The sequence below is a fragment of the Vespula pensylvanica genome, chromosome 14 (assembly GCF_014466175.1).
Source record: "Vespula pensylvanica isolate Volc-1 chromosome 14, ASM1446617v1, whole genome shotgun sequence".
Lineage (NCBI taxonomy): Eukaryota > Metazoa > Arthropoda > Insecta > Hymenoptera > Vespidae > Vespula > Vespula pensylvanica.
Genome location: NC_057698.1, coordinates 4,829,404 through 4,850,737, shown reverse-complemented (window position 1 = coordinate 4,850,737; position 21,334 = coordinate 4,829,404). Strand labels below are relative to the sequence as shown.

The 21,334-nt window shown below is 37.3% G+C and overlaps 1 protein-coding gene across 7 annotated transcripts in view; it reads left to right on the top strand.

Moving 5' to 3' along the window:
* Window positions 1–21,334, top strand: part of LOC122634216 (circadian locomoter output cycles protein kaput-like) — a 33,644-nt gene that overhangs the window by 7,122 nt on the left and 5,188 nt on the right. For 5 of the 7 annotated variants that reach the window (XR_006328334.1, XR_006328333.1, XM_043822921.1 and 2 more), the window contains exons 2-7: window positions 1,572–1,662; window positions 3,441–3,756; window positions 18,525–18,691; window positions 18,782–18,855; window positions 19,203–19,301; window positions 20,747–21,092. Coding sequence is in view for 5 of the 7 variants with exons in the window: in XM_043822921.1 (XP_043678856.1) it covers window positions 1,593–1,662; window positions 3,441–3,756; window positions 18,525–18,691; window positions 18,782–18,855; window positions 19,203–19,301; window positions 20,747–21,092 (1,072 nt within the window). In the remaining 2 variants the exon portion in view is untranslated. Of the gene's footprint in view, window positions 1–1,571; window positions 1,663–3,440; window positions 3,757–18,045; window positions 18,369–18,524; window positions 18,692–18,781; window positions 18,856–19,202; window positions 19,302–20,746; window positions 21,093–21,334 lie in introns of those variants that run through there. The other 2 variants (XM_043822923.1, XM_043822924.1) reach the window with 2 other exon arrangements.

The window sequence follows — 21,334 nt, the reverse complement described above, 5'->3', positions numbered from 1 at the left end:
CTCTCTCTCTTTCGAAGAATTAGAGCAAACTCCATTACTAACGATGTTTTTTTTTATGTCTTGGAAATGTGAGATTTTTTTCTTTGAAAAAAGGAACAGAAAAAGAATAGTAGTGGAATCAAGATGGGTCGCGTCGTAATCCAAGTAGCAATTTGATAGACCAACGGCCAGTTGGTTGGTAGCGCATAGCTTGTTCTTGGAAACGAGTGCATCGCGCATCTTATCGACTTTGTCACATATAACGCGTATGCAGCGGAACCCGACTGATAATAAAACGATGTCGATGACCCTCTGCCTATCGTCATGGTATCTACCTGATACGCCACTTTCCACATCCAGATATACCTCTATAGATACATGTATTTGTTTTCATTCGTTCGTTCGTTCGTTCGTTCGTGCGTGCATGCGTGCGTGCGTGCGTGCGTCCGTCTATACTTGCGTGCAAATGGGTTATAATCCTTTAAAAGGCTTAAGAAATTCCATTGTTTCAGGATCGTTTGGTGTTTTTGGTCAAGCGAATTTCTCTCTTCCCCTTCCACATCCCTCCCTTTTATCGCCCATAAAATGAATTCTCATAATGGGAACGGATCGTTTTCTTATTACGAAAATCGGTGAATGGACAATATTTTTCGCGATCCTATGCAAGAAAAGCATGCAAACGTAAGTGAGTAAATCTCGTCGGAGCTTCGGATGGCAATATGTCGAGCGATCGTTGCGAAGCGATCTCCGGTTGCGGGGGCCCAACAATTCAAGCTGCGTAAAACAGTTCTATTAATCATTCTACAAATCGTCGTTTTCACTTTTTTGTTTTTGTTTTTTTTCCTGTTTTTTACTAAAAAGCCATAACAATCATTATTTACTACTTTCTTCATTGATTAAAAACATTAATTTGTCATATCTATTTAGAATCCGTTCGCCGGATATTATCGAGATAATATTATTTCTCGATGGGCATTCTATGAAAATTTCTTGATCCCTCTATTTGCAATTTTAAAAAAGTAGTAAATAAATATAATGATAATGTGGAAAGAATGTAAATATTTTAGGTTTTAACGATTTCGTAAAAGGTTCACTTAACGATTCGATGTTTTAACGAGGAAAGAATATTGTTAGCGATTTCTATTTTCGTATTATCAAATTTATAATTCGACGTGTGTACATACGTGCTCGCACGTGTGTATTTGAAATTATCAACTTCATTTTCCTACGCGCATACATAGATACACACGATCTATCAACAAAGACCAGATTATCCTAGTCGGAAAGAATGAGAGAGAGAGAGAGGGGGGGGGGGAGGAAGGGAGGGAGGGATATTTATAAACAAACACCAGCCGACAATTATTTTTCAATCTTCTTAAGTATCTAGGTTGAAAGAAACGAGCTCTTGATTCACTCTTCTACCAAAGCTTGAACGTAAAAGAAGCACGTGGCACAGAAATTTCTTCCTTCTTCCCTGATGTTTATTTAAATAGTGAATATTCTTTTTCTTCTTCTTTTACTTTCGAGAGATCTCGGTATCTCGAAAATAGTAGTTATAAGAGAATTGAACGGCTATTTTGTTGATTTTGCAGGAACGTTTTGAAAGATGAAGGATGACGTGGACGAGGACGATGCTGGCACGTCCTCTACGGGGACAGTGCCTGAAAGTTCGATTACCTACGGGTAAGTCAGATTGTTCTTTTTCCTTCTTTTTTGTTCTTTCTTATTTTTCCTTTTTTATTATGAATGGGTTAAGTAAAAGGAAGGTACTGTTGCGAAACTTGACGTGGCTCGATAAATATTTGCATTGATTGCAATGTACGCGCTTGTTGTAATCTCATTAAAGTATAATACCGTCACGGTGATAACTCATAAAATTTGTGTTGTTTTTGTTCCTTTCTTTTGAAGCAGCGTTAGCTACTCGCGTCACCATAACAAAGTAAAATAAAGTATTTGGATATTTTAAAGAAAAACAAAACAAGTCACTATCGGTAACCTGTGTCTTATTAAAGAAATGTCCAATCGCGAGAAGGTAGATAATACTTTTACAGAAGGCTTTGCGCGTCGAACTTTGATCTTAGAAATAGGGCGAGAAGAAATTTCTTGTTTATTTTGAAAATTCACTCGAGCAAGAAAATCGCAAGAAGATGAAGAAGAAATTTGTATGCGTTTACATCGTCCGTTACGAACGCATCGCGCGCGGACAACAGAGGCAAGTTCTCTTCCGATGTGAGAAAAGCTTAAAATTTCATCGTTATCGCCCGCTATGCGCTACCGGTACGGCTAGGCGCTATCGGTCTGCCCCCGTAAGTCCTCCGAAGGAGAGCGAGAGTAGCGAGCTCGTCTGCCGAGCCAAGTGTCGATGGAGGGGAACGAGTACCGAGCCGGCGGCTAACCAAGAGTGGGGGTAGCTGCGTAGCGGCAGTCAGCCTCGAGCTGCAGCGCGGTGTGGGTGCGTTTCTTCCTCGTTCTATCTTGTAGCGATTCACGAAGCCGGTTAGTTTCTAAACGAGACAGTGTACGCTGACCTCTGACATTTTTCCTTTTTTCTATCTTCATTGACAAAGAACTCGACCTACGACTCCTCGTGAGATTCATATTATATCCTTTTTATATCTAATCATATTGAGGAGCTTCTCGTCTTCCCGCCGAAACGTTTTTCATCTGATCGTTCGAGAACACTGTGTCAAGGTCGCTGATAGATCGGACTTTGGCCTCTTTGTGAACTCGGAGCATGGAAAATGAAATTTTAAAACGTTCCTGCTCCTCTTCGTCGTCATTATTGTCGTTATCCTTGTCGTCGTCGTCGATGTAAACAGAAGTTGGTGCGTGCCATTTTATGTGTGCGTCTATCTATGGAGCATCATGTATGCTTCTCTGAGAGAAATAACACGCAATTACTACGCATCTTGAGCCGTTCTTCCCATCTCTCCTTTTCCTCTATCGGGATCTGGTACACGGTGTCAAGGTCGACGATCTCACGGAGTGAACGATCGGAGTTCTTCCGCAGGAATAGCACGATCTGTGACTCCAGATAAAGATCGAATTGAATCAGCTGGACCAAATAAGAGAAAAACAAAGAGACAGTCGGAGAGAAAAAGAAAGAGAAGTTGCACGGACTTTGTTCGGATTTGCAGGGATGTGACAACGAGTATTGTCGTTTTCGTCGTTGCAACGACGCCATTGCACCGTTTATGGAAGCTTCTTGATGATGACGCAGTTATCAACGTGAAGATAACTTGGGGGCTTCGGATTTAGTCAACGAAGAATTTTGATTACGACGAAAACGAAACGAAACGAACCAAAAATGAAAATATTATTCCACAATGGAATATCTTCTTTTTTTTATTAATCTTTTCGCTTTGCGTTCAATGTTACATAAAAATCGTTGAAGAGAAACCTTGCGAGTATTCCTAGTCAAGAACAAACATGACCAAGAACGAGAATAGGTTTTTCTGTAGTTGCTTGCAACGACTTGCTAACAACGCGTAAAGAGAGAAAAGCAAAGAGAGAAAAAAGAAAGAAAAAGATGTGGTCCCAACAACAACAACAACGACAACGACAACAACAACAACAACAACGACAGCAACAACAACAACAGCTTCAGCAGCAACCACGGACTTACTTGCGAGGTTTTGCCTTTCAACATCCACAGCAACAGAACGTTCATCTCAGTGTCGTCGGTGTCGACGATACGCCGCAACATCAGCATCAACACCATCATCAGCTTCAACATCATACGAGGGGATCGAGTGGCATGGATCTACCGTTGTCAAGGTCAGACAACGTTGTTTTTCACGCCGGTTTTTTTCCGGTCATAACTTATTTACGATGTATTTTATACATACATAACGTATTAACTTTAATACCTATTTTTTTTGTTCGGTCAATCGCTCGTTATTTTTTTTTGAAGGTTTATCTCATATGTAAACTATACTGCATTATTTTTCGATTTGTCGCGTTTTTTTAAAACGATGGTTTAACGGTTATCGTTTCTATTACGAAGGAATGATAATATACAATAGAAAATATGTAATGGATGCTTGTTTATGTTTTTTTTTTACTTTGTTATAAAAATTTATTGTTTCTTTTTTTTGTATTTGTATTTTCTTGGGGGAAAAGGAAACTTGAGAGGCTGATTTGTTCATTGATCCAAGCTGAAAAATGTTAAAATTATATTCTCTCTCCCATTTAGCCTCCTCTTTCATGCACGCTTGAAATGACCGTGAGGCTGTGTTTTCGGTTTAGCAAGCACTTTTTTGTAATTCGTATACTCTTTTTCCATATGATGTTCCATCGAGATGACAAAATATCCGTTTGATCGTGTATATAGCGAAGAAAGAGGAGGAAGAGAAAAAGAAGAAGCATTTAATTTCTTATAATTCGAGGAAAGAAATAATTATATTTCGAATATTATTAATAAGACGAATGAAATATTCTCGGACGTCAAGTGCACTATTAATATATTACATGTAAAGTTTTTGGTACGACGGAACTTGTGCGAATTCGTCAAATTTCGTCATCGACAATCGTCGACTTTCTCGGGATAAGTCGAGAATATATTTGCATGGCTAATTGGATTTTAATCAAGCCGATCGCGATCGCTGAAATTTATAAGGAGCGAAGTAATCGTTTCTGTCGAATAAGATTTTAACGAGAAATATTTTCTCAAGAGAAATTTTATGTACATACGTACATGTATATACTGAAAATTCGTGATAAAGTTCATGATATGTCCATGTATTACGATCCTAGCGCTATGCTAGAATCTTCGAATGTTAATCTGCTAGTGAATAAAACTGTCCATCGTGCCTATCAGAAATAATCAAACGTAATGAAGAAAGGGAGGATTGTGACCGAAGAGGTAAAAGAAAAACTTATTTTATTATTATCATTGTCGTTATTATCTTTATTATTTTCTTTTTTCTTTCTTTTTATGTTCGTTTTTTTCCGACGATCATCCTTGATGACGAAAATGTCACACCCGGTCCACGAATACTTGACGACCTTGTTCACTTTCTTACGATTCGCGTTCTCAGGACCATCAAGTTTGCCTCATAACGTAGTCTCTCAAGAGATATGATTTACTTACTAGACAATTTGGCGACTGGTTTCTTTTTCACCTGTCTTATAAATCAAAAACATATATTATTCGAAATCGTTATTCCAATGATAAATATTAAAAGAAGAGAAAAGAAAAGAAAAAGAAAGAAAGAGAGAAAGAAAGAAAGAAAGAAAGAAAGAAAGAAAAAGAAAATGAATAACGAAGGTTACGGATTAGAGAATATTTTTATACGGGAATATTTCTCACGGGAGAAGAAAACATCTTATAGACAAAGCTCCATGTAATTTGAATCGGCCAACCTTTTTCAGTGTTGAAATTTATTCGCGTTGGTTCGGTGTTCAACGAAACATACACATAAGTACATAGGTCGCATCTTCAGAAGCAACGAAAGAACACCTTTTATGCGTGGCCACGAAAAAGAGGGGATTCAGTTAAACCCATTCGTGAGATCGTCCCGACGACGCTAAAAGCAACCAAGCTCTTTGTTTTCTCCTTCGGGATTCATCGAGAAAAGCTCGAAGCTTGGTTTCTTCGTCTCGGTCGTAATCAAAGTTCATCATCGTTATTTCAATTACGAATTTCGTACGCTCGAGTCAAATTCGTCTATTTTATTTTTATTTTTAGCTTACAAGAAAGAGGGGGTATGGTACTGGAAGGAATCGCAGAAAAGATTATTCCGAATTGACTTGCTTACCAACTTCTCCTCCTCCCAGCCCTCTCTATATTCCATTTATTTCGAGATAAATTGTATTACATATGAATCGAATCGTACGAAACTTCAGTTGAAAACTCTTTCGATTCTGCGATTCTGCGATTCTGCTTGTCCGTGATATTGTTCATAATGTTATTTGTAGTTGCTTGCTGTACTTAGATTTGTTACCATTGATTAAGCATGTATCAAGCGGCCTATTACGAATTCATTTATTAATAATTCAAATTGCATTTCGTAAATGCGTTCGCAGAATAGAGCGAAATAATGATTGAGAATGTAAGACTTTACAGAAATGCTCATAGAGCTGCTGTCTATTCTGTCGAGTTAAGTTTCAACGATCTTATGCAAACAACGCTATGTATATTATTAAATGACGTTGAAACAGAGTTGATCGATGATAGACGATAGTCATTAACAAAGAGAGAGACAGATTTATTTGCTAATTGTAAAATCTTTGATCGAGCATATTGATAAGTGGTTTACGCAGAGGCGTGCAAACGCATAAGCAAGCTCAAAGATACCAACGTTCCAATCTAATCAGCATGTATAGGTACATGCTGATTCTACATCAGCGACGCGAAAAAAGTGAAAGAAAAAGCAGAAAAAAAGGAGCACGCGAAAGAAACTTCTTCCTCGTGCGATTCATCTTCAAGGATAACAGAACGAAGAAGAATTAATTATCTCGAACTTGTCTCTTCCTCCCGTTTGCGACCATCCACTCGCGGCTCTTTTTTTCTTTCTCTCTCTCTTTTTTTACTTTATTTTATTTTTATTTCTATTTTTTCATATCCTTTTTTCTCCTTTTTTCTCCTTTTTTTTTTTTTTTTTTTTTTTTTAACAACGGAATTAAAAATTCTTTTGTATTTCATTTGACCTCGCGCCGTGCAAGTATGCATCGTACGAAACCGATAAATAGTTCGTGATGGCATTCAAAAAGTATTTTCCTCGACTCACGAAAAAAAAATTGTCCTCAAGGTTGTCTTGGTTGCATTTGGGGAGATGAACGAAATTTACATTATATCATTTTTTTTTTCTTTCTCGATTCGACTGAAATTCGATGAAAATTTATTTCGAAGATAAGACAGTACTACGCAGCTCGCATTCGTGCTTAACAAGAGAATTATCATTTCTCGTAGTTTTGATTAGACTTGGAGAGTAGACGATAAAAAACTGCATGCGGTTGCATGCTCGAGATACAGAGCGTATACATGTAAAGGTGACACATTTAAAGTGACGTATCAAACTCCTCGCATTCTTATATTTCGTAACTCAAGCTATAAAGGAGATGGTAAGGTTAGTTAATCATTACCAAGAAGTTTCCATCTATCTCTCTCTTTCTCTCGTGCCCCTTTCTTTGTTTTTCAATATAAATTTTTACGAAAAATTATTAAAAATGTATTTCATAAACGTAGGTGCTGGTGGTTCTGCTGGTGCAACAGGTACGATGTCCTACCGCAATTTCTCGCCCTACCACAACATTCGTTTCGCTCGCAGTATCTCTCTTTCGAAACTTCGTATCCTAAACCCATCGAAAACATCTGCCAATGTCGCTACGAATCTGGCATATCTTTTATTCCATTTTGTAACCATTTTGTAAAAGCGAAGCGTGAACAAATGAAACTGATATTTCGTTTGTTCACGTTATGTATAGGTATGTTTTGCAATACAAATCGAAAAATGTTAACACGAAATAACGAATTCATTCTGCCATTTTCTATACGGAAAAAATATAGACACGTAGAAAAAAAAATGTCTAGAATATTCTCCATCGAGCTTGAGAGTTTTAGTTGAAATTTTGCATTTTTTCGTATCGCTTAACAGTGACACATGAATACTTTATCTGTTTAACGATACGGTAAATCTTTTGAAAATAAAGTAAAATAGAGAAATAAGCCGTTTTGTATTAGATCCGCCATTGCGTTCGTTCTCGTTACTGGAAATTAACGATAAGTGGTGGGCGGACGATTTCGTGGAAAGCGCAGACTGCGTGACAACGAGAGTAACTCGTTAAACGTCCCTCCTAACGTCGATTACCGAAAGGTAGAATGAGAGTTACGGGATAACTACCCTCTTTCGTAAAAGAAAAAAAAATGAAAAAAAGAAAAAACTCGTTTGGGTGCATGTTGCGTGCGACGTATTATGCACGTTAAATCGACTGGACAGGAGAAAAGGAGAGGAGAAAGGGCTCTGCCTACTAGACGAGAGAATAGAAAAAAGTGCCTTTTTTCTTTTTTTTTCTTTTTCCACTAAAATGTTATTATCAAACATTATTAGTTGTTATTAATTACGCGTTGGATTGATCTGATTTAATAAAATCGGAACGGAGGTATGTAAGAAAAAAGAGGATATATCTTTATCGAAGATAGTTTTTCTTTCACGAGTATCATTTGTCTGACATAATATAGTCTTCTACAATATACTTTGCGGATAATATCACGTATTTGATAACGATGCTACGTGAGTTATGGACGTGCTTACTACATTTCCGCGTTATTCCAAGGAAAAAGTTTTTTCTTCCGTTAGTTGAATCATGAAAGGAGGGGTAATAGAGATTCGTTCGTTGGATATACGTCCAAGATTTTTATTTGTAACTTTTCATTCAAAATTTGCCTATATTAACAATTATTTATATCTTAATGTCTACGGCAATTGCAAAAGTTATTTCAGAATTTGCAATAACGAGCCGATGTAATTTGGACTAAATATACGTTAATCGTATTATTGCAAACATTAATTAATATCACTCGATAATTTACTTGCGTACGATTATCATATATCCATAAATGCGACGACAAGCGATCGGTATCTTCGTACAACGATTTTTCCAGTAGGTGCACACATTTGCTCTCTCTCTCTCTCTCTCTCTCTCTCTCTCTCTCTCTCTCTCTCTCTCTCTCTCTCTCTCTCTCTCTCTCTCTCTCCTTCTTCTCTCCCTCCTCTAATTAGCTTCACCGAACCGAAGAAGGCCATTAGCTCTCAATTTGTACGGGCCGTCGAGCGTAGATTATGAATTTTAACGATTTCACGTTCGAATTGAACCCTTTGCGGCCCTCAAAAAAAAGTATTAAACATTTGCCTAAATTTCTCCTTTCTTTCTTCCTTCTTCGTTTCTTTTTCTATTTTTTTTTCTTTTTTCTTTCTTTTTTTTAATTTTCATGGGCCTAAACGTCACGTGCCACATTTAAAGATAGCGACTTTTTTTTCTTACACGTGCATGGAGCAGCAACAGCAGCAGCAGGTTCGCTCAACTATTAATTGCACTCAAAGTGAATTTACCCTGCGCTTTGGTTCTCGTAGAAAGCTTTACCAATCGATTGGACGAAATGAGCGTGCGTGTACATACATATATATGTGCATATGTGGACGTGGATATGTACGCACATTTGTATGTTAACGTTCGTTAAACGTACGAGATAATCGTAATTAAAGCATCGAGAGATAAAAGTCTAATACGAAGAAAACATGTAACTTTACAGGGGTCGTCGACCGAACTTGCTGCTGAGCCTTCGCTTTCATTTATGATTGAAACTTTCGATGATCATTCGATGCACTCGATTACTTTTTGTTAGCTTAACTCATTAACTAAGAAGGAATAGGATTCCGTGTTATTGCGATGTATCCGTTTATTTTGTTGTTTTTCTTGTTTTGTTTTTCTTTTTTTCTTTCATATTGCGATAGATGGTGAAAATTAAAGGATCTTTCAGTTTGATAAACCAACAAACGGATAGACAAGTCCTTTCGATTTTGTAAATATTTTATTAATGTTTGTCAAAAAAAAATTGACATGGAGAAAAAAATTGAAATGGAGAATTTCTGTTCTTCAAGAGACGAAATGATTTTTCTTAGAGAGACGATGTCGATTGATCGGCTCGTCGAAACGACTCTTATGGGCAATCGCGTATAAACGAGTGCAATTGATTAAATAACGTATCGAACGGCAAACTCGTTAATAGTTTCTTGGCCTCAAGCAAACAGCTGTCCACACTATGGCGCACTTGTGGCCTTCGCACATAAAATTGTAAACCAAGGTACCTGTCTACATCGCGAAGGTAAGAAAGAAGAAAAAAGAAAAGAAAATTACTTCCTCAGAAAAAAGAGACAAAAATACCTAGTTCTCTTTTATTTTCAAAATACTCTATCTTACTTAGTACGCAATAAAAAATTTGTCAACGAATATAGCGATTCAATTGCAAGGACAAATATCTGTATCGATTGATTTATTGCGATAGAAAAAATATATTCGTAAAGTAATAAATAAAATGTGTGTGTACGTTTAATGGATCGAGTTTCTGCGTCGGACTATAATGAAAGATGATAAGTAAGTACATCGTCTCGGAGAACTCTCGGGAAGAAGATACAAAACGCTTTAATAATTGATTTAATGTTTGATTACGATAAAAAAAAAGGAAAAAAAACGATAAGAAAAGTTGTTCGGGTGTCATCGCCGTATATCTCGTAGTTTGTAATACGAAAAATGGTCGTTTAGATTTGTTTGGGATTTGCAAAAAACGTGCGTTTCACTTATCCAACGGGAATTAAGCAAGAAAAGACAGCAGGAAGATGATTCGATAGGAAGTGCGTATCCGTCCTATGGTTCGATTCGTGCTGTAACACCAGCTACTTCAGCCTGTAATGCGATTCACGTAACGTGCGCCTCACGTGAGACGTAGTCGACGTTACAAGGAATAATAAGGGAATGGAGAAAAGAGCAGGGAATATTAAAATCTCCTTTCTTCCGTCTATAGATGCCTATAGATTATTTCTTATCAGCCGAATTTTAGTCGAAGAATTCGGCGGATCTCTAGTGCGTGCCTCGACTCTTATGATTATGCGCTTTAATAATAAAACATTTCATGACGTAATTCATTTTCTTTGTACGCCACGTGACATAATAGACTTCGGAATGCGTCAATTTGCAGCTTGGGGCTAAGGTCTTTTAAGTTCGGCTAATAAAAATTCATTAAGATCGAAATCTTGCATCGTCGAGGATCGATCAGTACTCTCTTGTCTTCTTCGTGTCGTTTGTTACATGCGCATACGTTTTTTTCTTCTTCTTTTTATTGTTTTCTTTTAACGCAATGTCACACGCAGCACGAACGAATTAAAATGACGAACGTGTTTCGTGGGTTACTGACCGACGAGACGACGCTGTATGTTTAGATTGAAATGTAACGGCAAATAGGGAGATCAAATTTGTGTAATAAAAGTAATTAACGATATTTTTTCTTTTTAGTAAAGGAAAAGAGATCGAACGATGAAGATGTAAAATTAAATACAAAGTGAATGAAATTCCTATCACTACATAATTGTTCAAATTGCGTTCTATCGCAAAAAGTCTTTAATAGTTCTATTTGTTTAACAAAAATCTTTTTTATTTGATCATCCATTAAGTCATTCTTGCACTGAAAAAATTTGAAGAAAAGAAATTACTATCTCCGCTTTTGTCGTAATAATCGCCGCAAATTTAGTATTCATTAGCTCATCCGGGATTTGAAAAAAGACGACGACAACGAAGGACGAAATCGAGCATAGAAAATGACTGGCGGTGTATAAAATTATTGTTGAGAACGTTTATCGTACGTTGTTGTCGTCCTTCGCATCGTGAAAAAAAAGAAAATAATCCTTGTTTATTTTATGCGAAATTAGAATATTTTTCAAAAGCTAAGATTTTAGAGATGAAAATGTTATATCAAAAAATGTTATATAAAACGTTATATCAAAAAGTAAAAATGAAAAAAAATCATTTGCTAGTAGGCGACGATGGTTATTTCATAAGAATCTCATCGATTTTACACGCGCGGATTTTTACTCGAGTCATATTGCTTTTTCAACGCAAAAACATTTTCTTTCATGCAGCTTCCTCCCACTCGTCGTCCTTTATTTTTATGGCGTTGCGTGATCGTTATCAACGGATAACGAATGACGAGAATCTTGCATTGCCAGAGTAAAAACCGCTAAATGCGCATTGTGAAAAATATGGCGGCTGTAACTACTCAATGCTGAATCGCGTCTGGTCTGGCTTGCGATCCTTATCTACTTGCTCTGCTGCTTCGTATGCGGCTAGTCGGAAATAGTAGTAAGAACTCGTCGTTTTTTTCGATATAGAGATGCTTTAAAGAATAAATCGAATGAAATATCGGAGGAATATAAAAGTGCCATTTTCCGAACAACGCCGAACAACACTGAATTCTCTCACACGTATACGTATGCTAGCTCTCTCTCTCTCTCTCTCTCTCTCTCTCTCTCTCTCTCTCTCTCTCTCTCTCTCTCTCTCTCTCTCTCTCTCTCTCTCTCTCTCTCTCTCTCTCTCTCTCTCTCTATCCATCCTTTCTCCCCCTCTCTCTTGTAGTCTCGTCGAAGGTATGGCGTACGAAGGTCACCTTCCTCTACCACCCTCACGTAGTCTGCCGAAGGGTGGTCATGGTCGAACATCGAGAGGGCTGTTGCGAGGGCGCGAGACACGTTAAAGGGAGAAAGGGCGTCTCGCCGTCGAGGGATGCGCATAGGCGTGGTCGCGGCGTATCGTCTACCTCCATCTGCCCACCCATCTTCCTAAACCCTCTTCTCTTTTCATATTCCGTCCATCTATGGAATCGTCGGAATAAACGTTGAAATCGATTTTATCGGGATATGCGCGGATTTGCGTTTGACCGTCCTCGTCGAACAATTTTCTTAGTCGTTCATTTGAATTTTATTTACATATCTTTACACACGTTCATGAACCCATTTGAAATGGAGCGAAATCGTTATATTCTGCATCTTCTTTTTTTAAATTCAAACGGGAACAAATCGAACGAAAAAACAAGAGGAAAACTGAGAAGGAGTAGGGATGATTCGTAAAATCGAGAAAGCGAGGAACTGAGAGGAGAGAGAGAGAGAGAGAGAGAGAGAGAACATAGTCTGGTCGATTGGAGTAAAAGGAGGTGGTACACGCCGACTGCTTTAGTGGGGGAGATACGTTGATTTACGAGAGACAGGGAGAAACGAAAGAGGGGAAAGAGAGAGAGAGAGAGAGAGAGAGAGAGAGAGAGAGAGAGAGAGAGAGAAATTCGGGGCTGTTGACCGGGCTCTGGCGAATTCGAAAGGCTCACGCAGGCTCGCAGTGAGGCAGGACGCGGATTGAAACGCGACAAAGACGACTACACTACGACATAAGTACCACTACTATTACCATTGCGAGGACGACTAAACTACAACTACTACGATACAAGTACCACTACTATTACCATTGCGAGGACGCAACTACTACCACTATTACTACTACTACTACTACTACTACTACTATTACTACACTACTACTACTACTACTACTACTACTACCACTACTACTACTACGACTACTACTACTACTACTACTACTACTACTATTGCTACTGTTACTACTATCACCACGAGCAACGCCACCGCCCTGCTTGTCTGGCTTGTCCGCACCCTCCCCACCCTTCCTCACAGACAGCTTGCTTTTGCCCACGTCGACGCCCAAATTTCGCAGTGGTTTTCAAACTTGATGGTTCTCAACATTTTTCTCAAGTCTTCAACTTGCCAGATATAATATCGCTCCTTTTTTAGCAGTCTACTTATTTTCCTGATAGTTTCGCGATTATTACGCTTAGAAATGTTTAATAATGAAAATGTATTTATCGATGCGTTTTTTATCTCTAATGATTTGGAAAAAACAAAAAACGCATAGTAAAGCTTCGTCCTAAATTATTTATCTATTCTTCCTTCGTTATATCGTAATCGATTTGTTTATCAAAATTTTTCCGATGTAATTATACATAAAAAAAAGAAAATTGTATGACGGATCGTACGAACGCATGATTCGACTCGGACTAACTCCTAACCATGACCTTGAACGCGTAGTCAGGACGAAAAAGAATGGGTACGTACGTACATACGTACCTATACACTTACACGTCCCGTCACACTGAGATAGACCGGTATATCGATCTTGGGCTCACGTACATACGCAATCCAGACGACTCTTTTCTCTCTTTTTTGCTCGCCGTTTCTACGTTTTCTGCTCGCAAACCCAGCGATATAGCACCGAAATATAACCCTCCTTCGAAAGGGACGTACAAGTGCAAAAGGTGAGGATTGAGAGAAAGAGAGAGAGAGAGAGAGAGAGAGAGAGAGAGAGAGAGAGAGAGAGAGAGAGAGAGAGAGAGAGAGAGAGAGAGAGAGAGAGAGACAGTTGTTTGCTTTTGCGTCTCGAGACGTTCTTGTTTGCATTTGATTCATTTTTAGAATGAAAACCAACGAATTATTATTATTAAGATAGGTTTATGATCTTGTGAGAGGCAAAGTTTTTGCGTGCCTTGTTCGATGGATCTGCTCGAAACATCATCACTATAAACAGCAGTGTATCGCTTGTGAGAAAACGATGACGCAGGCATCTTCGTTCAGACTAATTTCCTGATAGCTATATTTTATTCAGATATATTTCTGCCAGGACAAAATTTTAATGTAAGTACGAGTTAAAAATTATGCACCGAACTAAAATTCAGATCAAATTTAACGAAATCTGATATCAGGCAAATGAATGAAGAAATAATAAAAAATATATACGTATATATGAAAATATAAAAAATGTACTTAAAGTTTATGTATTGAAAAAGGAATTGGAAGAGGAAGACCAAGAGATTTACCGCGACCTACCCGACGCATTCGACGCAGCAAGAGTCTTTCTCTTTCTCTTTGATTCGGTCTCTCTCTCTCTCCCCTCCTCTCTTTCTTTCTATGCGCCGAAGGGTGCATGCGTCATCCGACGTATCGAAAAGCACAGGGTCGGCATAAAACAAGAATCTTTATCAAAGAAATAACAAAATAAACCTTTATCAAAGAATAAACAAAATAAAAATGTCGTACAATCTTTTGTTATTTAAGTTAGGTGGACTATAACAAATATCTACAAACAAAGGAAAAAATGAAGATAAATCATTTAGCTTTCGTCCGTTAAAAGATAGCTATCGCAAGATTGATATTAAATAATTAATTATCGATCGAAGTACATATCTTGTTCTCTTCCCGTTCTCGAAATGAATAAGTGATCGTCGATCGAATTCCAAAAAGATGTTTATTATAAAAGATGTAAAGGACATCTTGCATTTTTTTGCGTAGAGAATGGTATTAAAAAAAAGAAAAAAAAAACAGAAGAAAAATGAGGACCCTTTATAGGAGACTAGAAAAGAAAAACAGTAAGGAATGTTTCTAATAGAAGTCTCATGACTAGCTATCAACTGCTTCTTTTTCTCTCTCTGTCTCTCTCTCTCTCTCTCTCTCTCTCTCTCTCTCTCTCTCTCTCTTTCGCTCTCACTCTCACTCTCGCTTGCTCGTTCTCTGTCCTTCGTTTGCCTACTTCTTTTCCGGTTTAATCGTCTTTCTTACACGAAGCGTGGACAGCAGATATGTGAGAGTAAAAAAAGATGGCGGATGATGTAAGCCGAAACCGGGAGCAAGCAAGCGCTTAGATACTTAGATATGTCTTAAGCTTCGAGTCTCTCTCTCTCTCTCTCTCTCGAGTTATAATAATGAATCTTTTCTTATTTAATTCTTTTAATGTTATTTTTTCTTTCCTTTTGTTAAGGCTTATTCATATTGCTAATATTTAAAAAACATAAGAAGTAAAGTCAGGTTTATTATTAAAATCGTCTATGTGGGTTCGTTTTCAAAAACGGCAAACGTATTAGTTCATAAGAAAGTAACTTATAGGTTGTCAGTCATGTCATCGTATAAAATAAGCAAATTATATATATATATATATATATATATATATATATATATTAGTATTGCTTTATAACCGTTGTTGCTATCGTTAGTTATGTACGTTGCATATAAAATGACGTTCGTTAGATATGTATATCGTTAAACGACGTCCGTTAAATAGATAAACAACTCTGAACGAATAATGTTGAATACAATTTCCCGAATATTGTCAAAGTTTCGTGGCTTATCAATAAGTATGATTAAAAAATGATCGGTATCTCTTATATACTTTTAATCTCATCTGATTGATTTCAGTCGAGTTCACGATCGTCTATCAAGAAAACGCGAAAATATTGTCATAAGAAAATAATATCTTATCGTTCTTTCCTTGAACACAACCACGCATACATTTATACGTGCGTATATACGTACAGGATGCGCGCTGTGGCCAAAAATAAATTTTTGTTCGATGCAAAATTAAAATTTGATTCAATGATTGTAGGACAATTTAGAAAATAATGAAATTCGATTTGATTAGCGAAATAATGTAAAGTAATGTAGAGAAATAAATAAGCGTAAGAGTAAAAGAAATAATGAGAAAGACAGAGAGAGAGGGGGGGAGAGGGAGGGAGGGGGGGAGGAGGTATACGAGAATAGTTATCTAACGATATTTGTGCATCTTGCAAGAGAGTTACACGAAACGATCGCATCGTTGAAATCAAATCCCATGAAAAGTGTTTTTAATTAGATCGATAATTGAACGAGCACAATTGTCTAGTAACCTCGACCCACTTAACGATTTGCCTGACCACCCCCACTGTCGTAAAGATGGACCTAGGAATCGGAGGAGACGCTCGAGGCCGATTATCCGTTTTGCAAGCTCGCGCTATAAATAATATCGATATCATAATACTTGATCGATGCTATATAATTTATCTAACGCTCTTAACGGGTATGCCAATCGACTTAAGCGATCGGTACAAATTCGTTTTATATACGTTTCTCTTTTATTGTCTTTCGTTTTTGCTTTTTTCTTTTTTCAGCTTTTCAATCGATCAACAAAGGAAACAAAATAAAGTATTTTTACGCTTCAATATGCCTTCTCTTTTTCTCTTTCTTTTTTGGTTTCTTTTTTCTTTTTTTTTTTCAATTAATACAGAGACAAGATTCGATTGACGTTATCGCGCGAGATATTAAAAATATCTCCTTGTCGTTCCTTCACGGATCGTTGCATTCGCGATCGCGCTTGAACACATATTAATGGATGAAGATATTGTTTGGCAACAACGATCGATCGATATACGTTGATATCGAACGATGCCGTTCTTACCGATTTCGTGTATCGTCGAATACCGATTAATTATCAGCCGTTTATCCTATTTTGTAGAATTTCTCGAGGCCATAGTCGTAACCACTCCCCCGTGGACTTGAGCTCCAAACTCTATCAAAACATTTAAACGAGGAATCCTCTTAGCCCTCGTTATCGTTAGCGATAAAGCATCCAAGGCCGCTTGCTGGATAATTGGACAGAATAGTTTCATCATTGTGTAACCTGCTCGGATAACCTCGAGACACCAATTTTTCTTTTTTTCTTTCTTTCTTTCTTTATTTCTTTCTGTTTTCCTTTTTTTTTTTATTTTATTTCTTTCTCCCACTAAAGCTAAGTTTTCGGGAGTACGAGCATCCATTGTTGGTGATGATATGCCAATGAACCAGATACACGTTCATAGGAGTATAAGATAATTATTAAGATAATCAGAAGCAGTCAATTTTTCAATTTCGACAAATAAATGAAGGTACACTCACACACCTTCATTTATTTGTCGCGATATAAAATATTATATTTCGAGAAACAGGGACGCGTGTCGGCAAATTTTTCTTCATTTTTCGTTTTCCTCTCTCCGACGAGAAACGGGAGTGTTGCAGCGCGAAATAACGCGTTAGCAGCTGTTAAAATATTTTGCTCGCACAAAGTTGCTCGAAAATCAAGCGATTTATGTCGTACGAAAGGTAGATAAATTGTAAATGTCGCATCGCCATTTCCATTAATTTTATATACATTGTATACATACATTTGCCATCTACGTATACGGATATGCACATTCTCGTACGTAAATATTCTAGTTATTTTATTCGGTATTTTATACTTGTTTACGAATATTCATCGTCTAAAAGGCAGCACTCGTATTTCGAGGCAATCGGCCAGATGCCCGGAGATATCGAACGGAAGGCCAAAGTGTCAGTTGTTTATTGCAAGCCGACTTAACATGTATTTACGAACTCTAAGATCTGTTTTCCTTGAAATTTTATTCAAACGCAAAATTATATTGCGATGGCATTAGCGCATATTTCACATTAAAATTCTGATAAACAATGTTAAGAAATATATTTATACAGATGTATACGCTGCGAACGTATATGCATATGTATAGTATTGTATAACGTATATTTGTGAGATTATTCTATATGCGTTATACGTATCTATACGTTGTACATATCCATATCTCTTTGTCATCTCTCAGACGAGATGAATTATTTCGAAGAAAATTATATATGCGCGCGCGCGTGTGTGTATATTACACACATACCCAACTTTCGAAAAGGAGTAAACTCGTGATGCACGGTCCAGCCATTTTCGCGGCTCGTTACGAAGCGAGGAGTGGGGGAGGGGAGAAGAAAGGTTTTACTCGTCTGCTTTATCTAGTTATCAGACATCGTCGTATCCATACTTATATAAGAACATAAGCACGTACGATAGTGTCTATTTCTAGATACCGGGCATCGTTAGTAGGGATCATTTTCATCGTGGCTACTCGATGGGACGCGTCGTCATCATCGCGAGGAACTCGATGAATCTGCTTGACTCATACCAACACCGATCCGATGAGAAAGAAATATCTTCGATTCGTCTGTGTCGAGAATATCGGGACATAATATTTTATTAACGCACTAGGGACTAATAGGAATCATATAAAATATCACGTTTTGAATGCAACCATACGAAAAACGAATCCTTAACGTTAACATATATATTGATTATATATCGTTAAATATTTGTTGCAGCAATCCGCGTGCTTCACGAAATATGGCGGAGAAACAACGCCGAGATAATCTTAACACCAATATCTCGACGATGGCGGCTCTTGTTCCTACCGTCGCCGGAAGTTCGAGAAGGATGGACAAGATATCTATCCTGAGATTAACTGCTGCCTATTTAAGAACGCAATACAGTGAGTTTTTTTTTCCTATCACATATTATCAATATTATAACGAACATTTTTGTTCAAAACAACGTGTTAGATAAAACTTTTGTGTCGTAGCTCTTGGTCGTGGATCGGTCGATTTTTTGCCAAAACAATTCAACGATTTGGACGTGGAACAGTACTTCGTAGATGTGAGTACACTATAAGAGACACAAAGTTATAATGTAAAGTGATGCAAGCTGGCTTCTTCCATTTGATCAAAATTTTGGAACAGTTAATATCTCGAAAAAAAAATTACCTTGAAACGAATCTTTCGCACAATCATAACATTTGCCCCCTTGTCTCGTTTAATCTGTAAAAGATACAAGCTGTTATGTTTAATCCTTTCGAAGAAGTCGACTGGTAATACATTATAACTGGCCTTGCCCCTATACGTATTTTTGCTATTTCTTTTTTTTTTTTTTTTTTTTTTTTCATTTATTTCAAATTAAAACGAGATAATTTATAATCAAAGAGATCATTTTTGTTGCTTCGACAGAACTTAATCGGCAATGCTGGTTTCTTCATCGTCGTAACCACGGCGGGAAAGATCGTTTACGTTAGCCGGCAGGTGGAACGTCAACTTGGTCACGCTCAGGTATATCGATATTGATCCATGTCTACGTAAACCCGATATCGTAAAAGATGCAATGATCGATAACATTTGAAATCGATTCGTTGATTTGATTTCGGTACATGATGTATTTCGTAGGTGCATGGTCCAAGTCAAATACGAAGAAGGCTACTTTATACCGAAGGGTTAAAAAAGATCAATGAAATGAGAACGGGTGCAGCGTAAACACGTTTCCATGTCGACCATAGTCTATATTTCCATCTAACTCAATTATGCTCTATTTTTTTTTCTTTTTCTTTTTCTAATGCATACGATTCTGCGAAAAAGGTATTACATCTTTGCAAACGTTTTATCGAACAAAAAAAAAATAATAAAAAAAACAAAAAAGGAATAAAGAAAAACAAAAAAGGAAAATAAAAAAAATAAAAGTAAAAAGAAAAGACAAAAAAAGAAAAAAGAGAAGATAGAAAAAAGCTCTCGCTACATATCTCGGTTTCGTAGATATTTTTTATTCTTCGTGCTTCTATCTGGTACGTATGTAATATGCGTACAAATGGGACGACATTTATCCGATAGTAGATGACGTCAATCAGGTAAATGGAAAATTTGTATCTTTTTCCTCAGTTGTAACAAAACGAAGATAATTTCTATAGATCACATTTTCGAGGTAATCACGAAATTACCCGAAATTTAAAGATATTGTGTCTATTCTTTCCCAAAATGTTTCATTAAAACGTGTCAAGAATCTTAAAATATCTTGAATAATTCATTGGATCGTCCGATTGAAATCAAAGATATTTTGATAATATCGAAAATAATGCATAAACAAAAGAGAGTAATATCTATCTATGATCGTGTATTTTATTGTATAATGTGCCGACTTTAATGTTCAACTATATCGAGGATAACGATAATTTGCTATCCTCGGGAATCTAACGAAGTGACTTCTCGTTGTAAGAGAAGATTAAAATATAGATGTCTTGAACGTAGAAATAGGAAGTACTAGGAGGAGAGGGAGAGTTGTTTGTCCTATACGTTCATCTTCTTCCCGTATCTTTTTTATTTTTCTTTCTCTTTTTCGTCCCTTATCTTTTCTATTTTCTTTCTCTCTTTTTCTTTTTCTTTTTCTTTCCTCTGCTTTTTTTTCTTTCTTTTAAGATAGAATTCGCAATCAGGGTGTCATTGTTCTCGGTAAAAGAAAATTTTTCCCGCTGGGAAAATAAGGGACGGTCGACGCCAACGACGACGACGATGACAACGACGACCACATTTCCTATGTATAATGGATCGAAAAAGAAAGAAAAAGAAAAAGAGAAAGAGAAAGAGAAAGAGAGGGAGAAAAGGTTCTTCCTATCTTTCATTTTGTCTCTCTCTCTCTCTCTCTCTCTCTAAAGAAATCTTTTAGGATGAAACCTGATAGAATTTTATTTATCATTGAGCTAATCAGATTCGATGATTTTTCGTTGCAGAAAGAACTGACCGGACAATCTTTGTATCACTTCGTTTATCCCGAGGATCACGAGGAGTTAACGAAAAATTTAACGCCGGATGAAATGCAACCAATGGTCGGTGCTTTGACTATGGACGCCGACAATAGTTCTAATTCCTCCGAAGAGTCAACCTCGACGACATTGACGTCGCAGAGGAACACCGAGAGGAGGCCTTTTCGTGAGCAGAGACGAAGTTTCAAGTTACGAATGTCACAACGAACGGTTTCGAGACGAGAACACACGCAGTACGAGTGTCTACATGTGTCGGGCGTTCTTAGGCTCGCGGATGCTTGTAAAAATGTTGACAATCGTGCACGACATCGAGGTACGATCGAAAATTGCAATAATCTCTTGGAAAAGTAGTTAAACTTGTCGGGCCAATCGTAGGCTTTTCTCTGTTTCTTTTTTTGTCCTCTGCTATTTCTTTTTCTTTTCTCTTTTTCTTTTTTTTTTTACGGATCAATGGTCTTCTGTTTTTATCGTTGATGTGCTGCACGTAACAAGGCGCAACGAGCCGAGGCTTTCCGAGCGTGTATCGCAAATATTTACTTTAGCCGAGTATTTAAA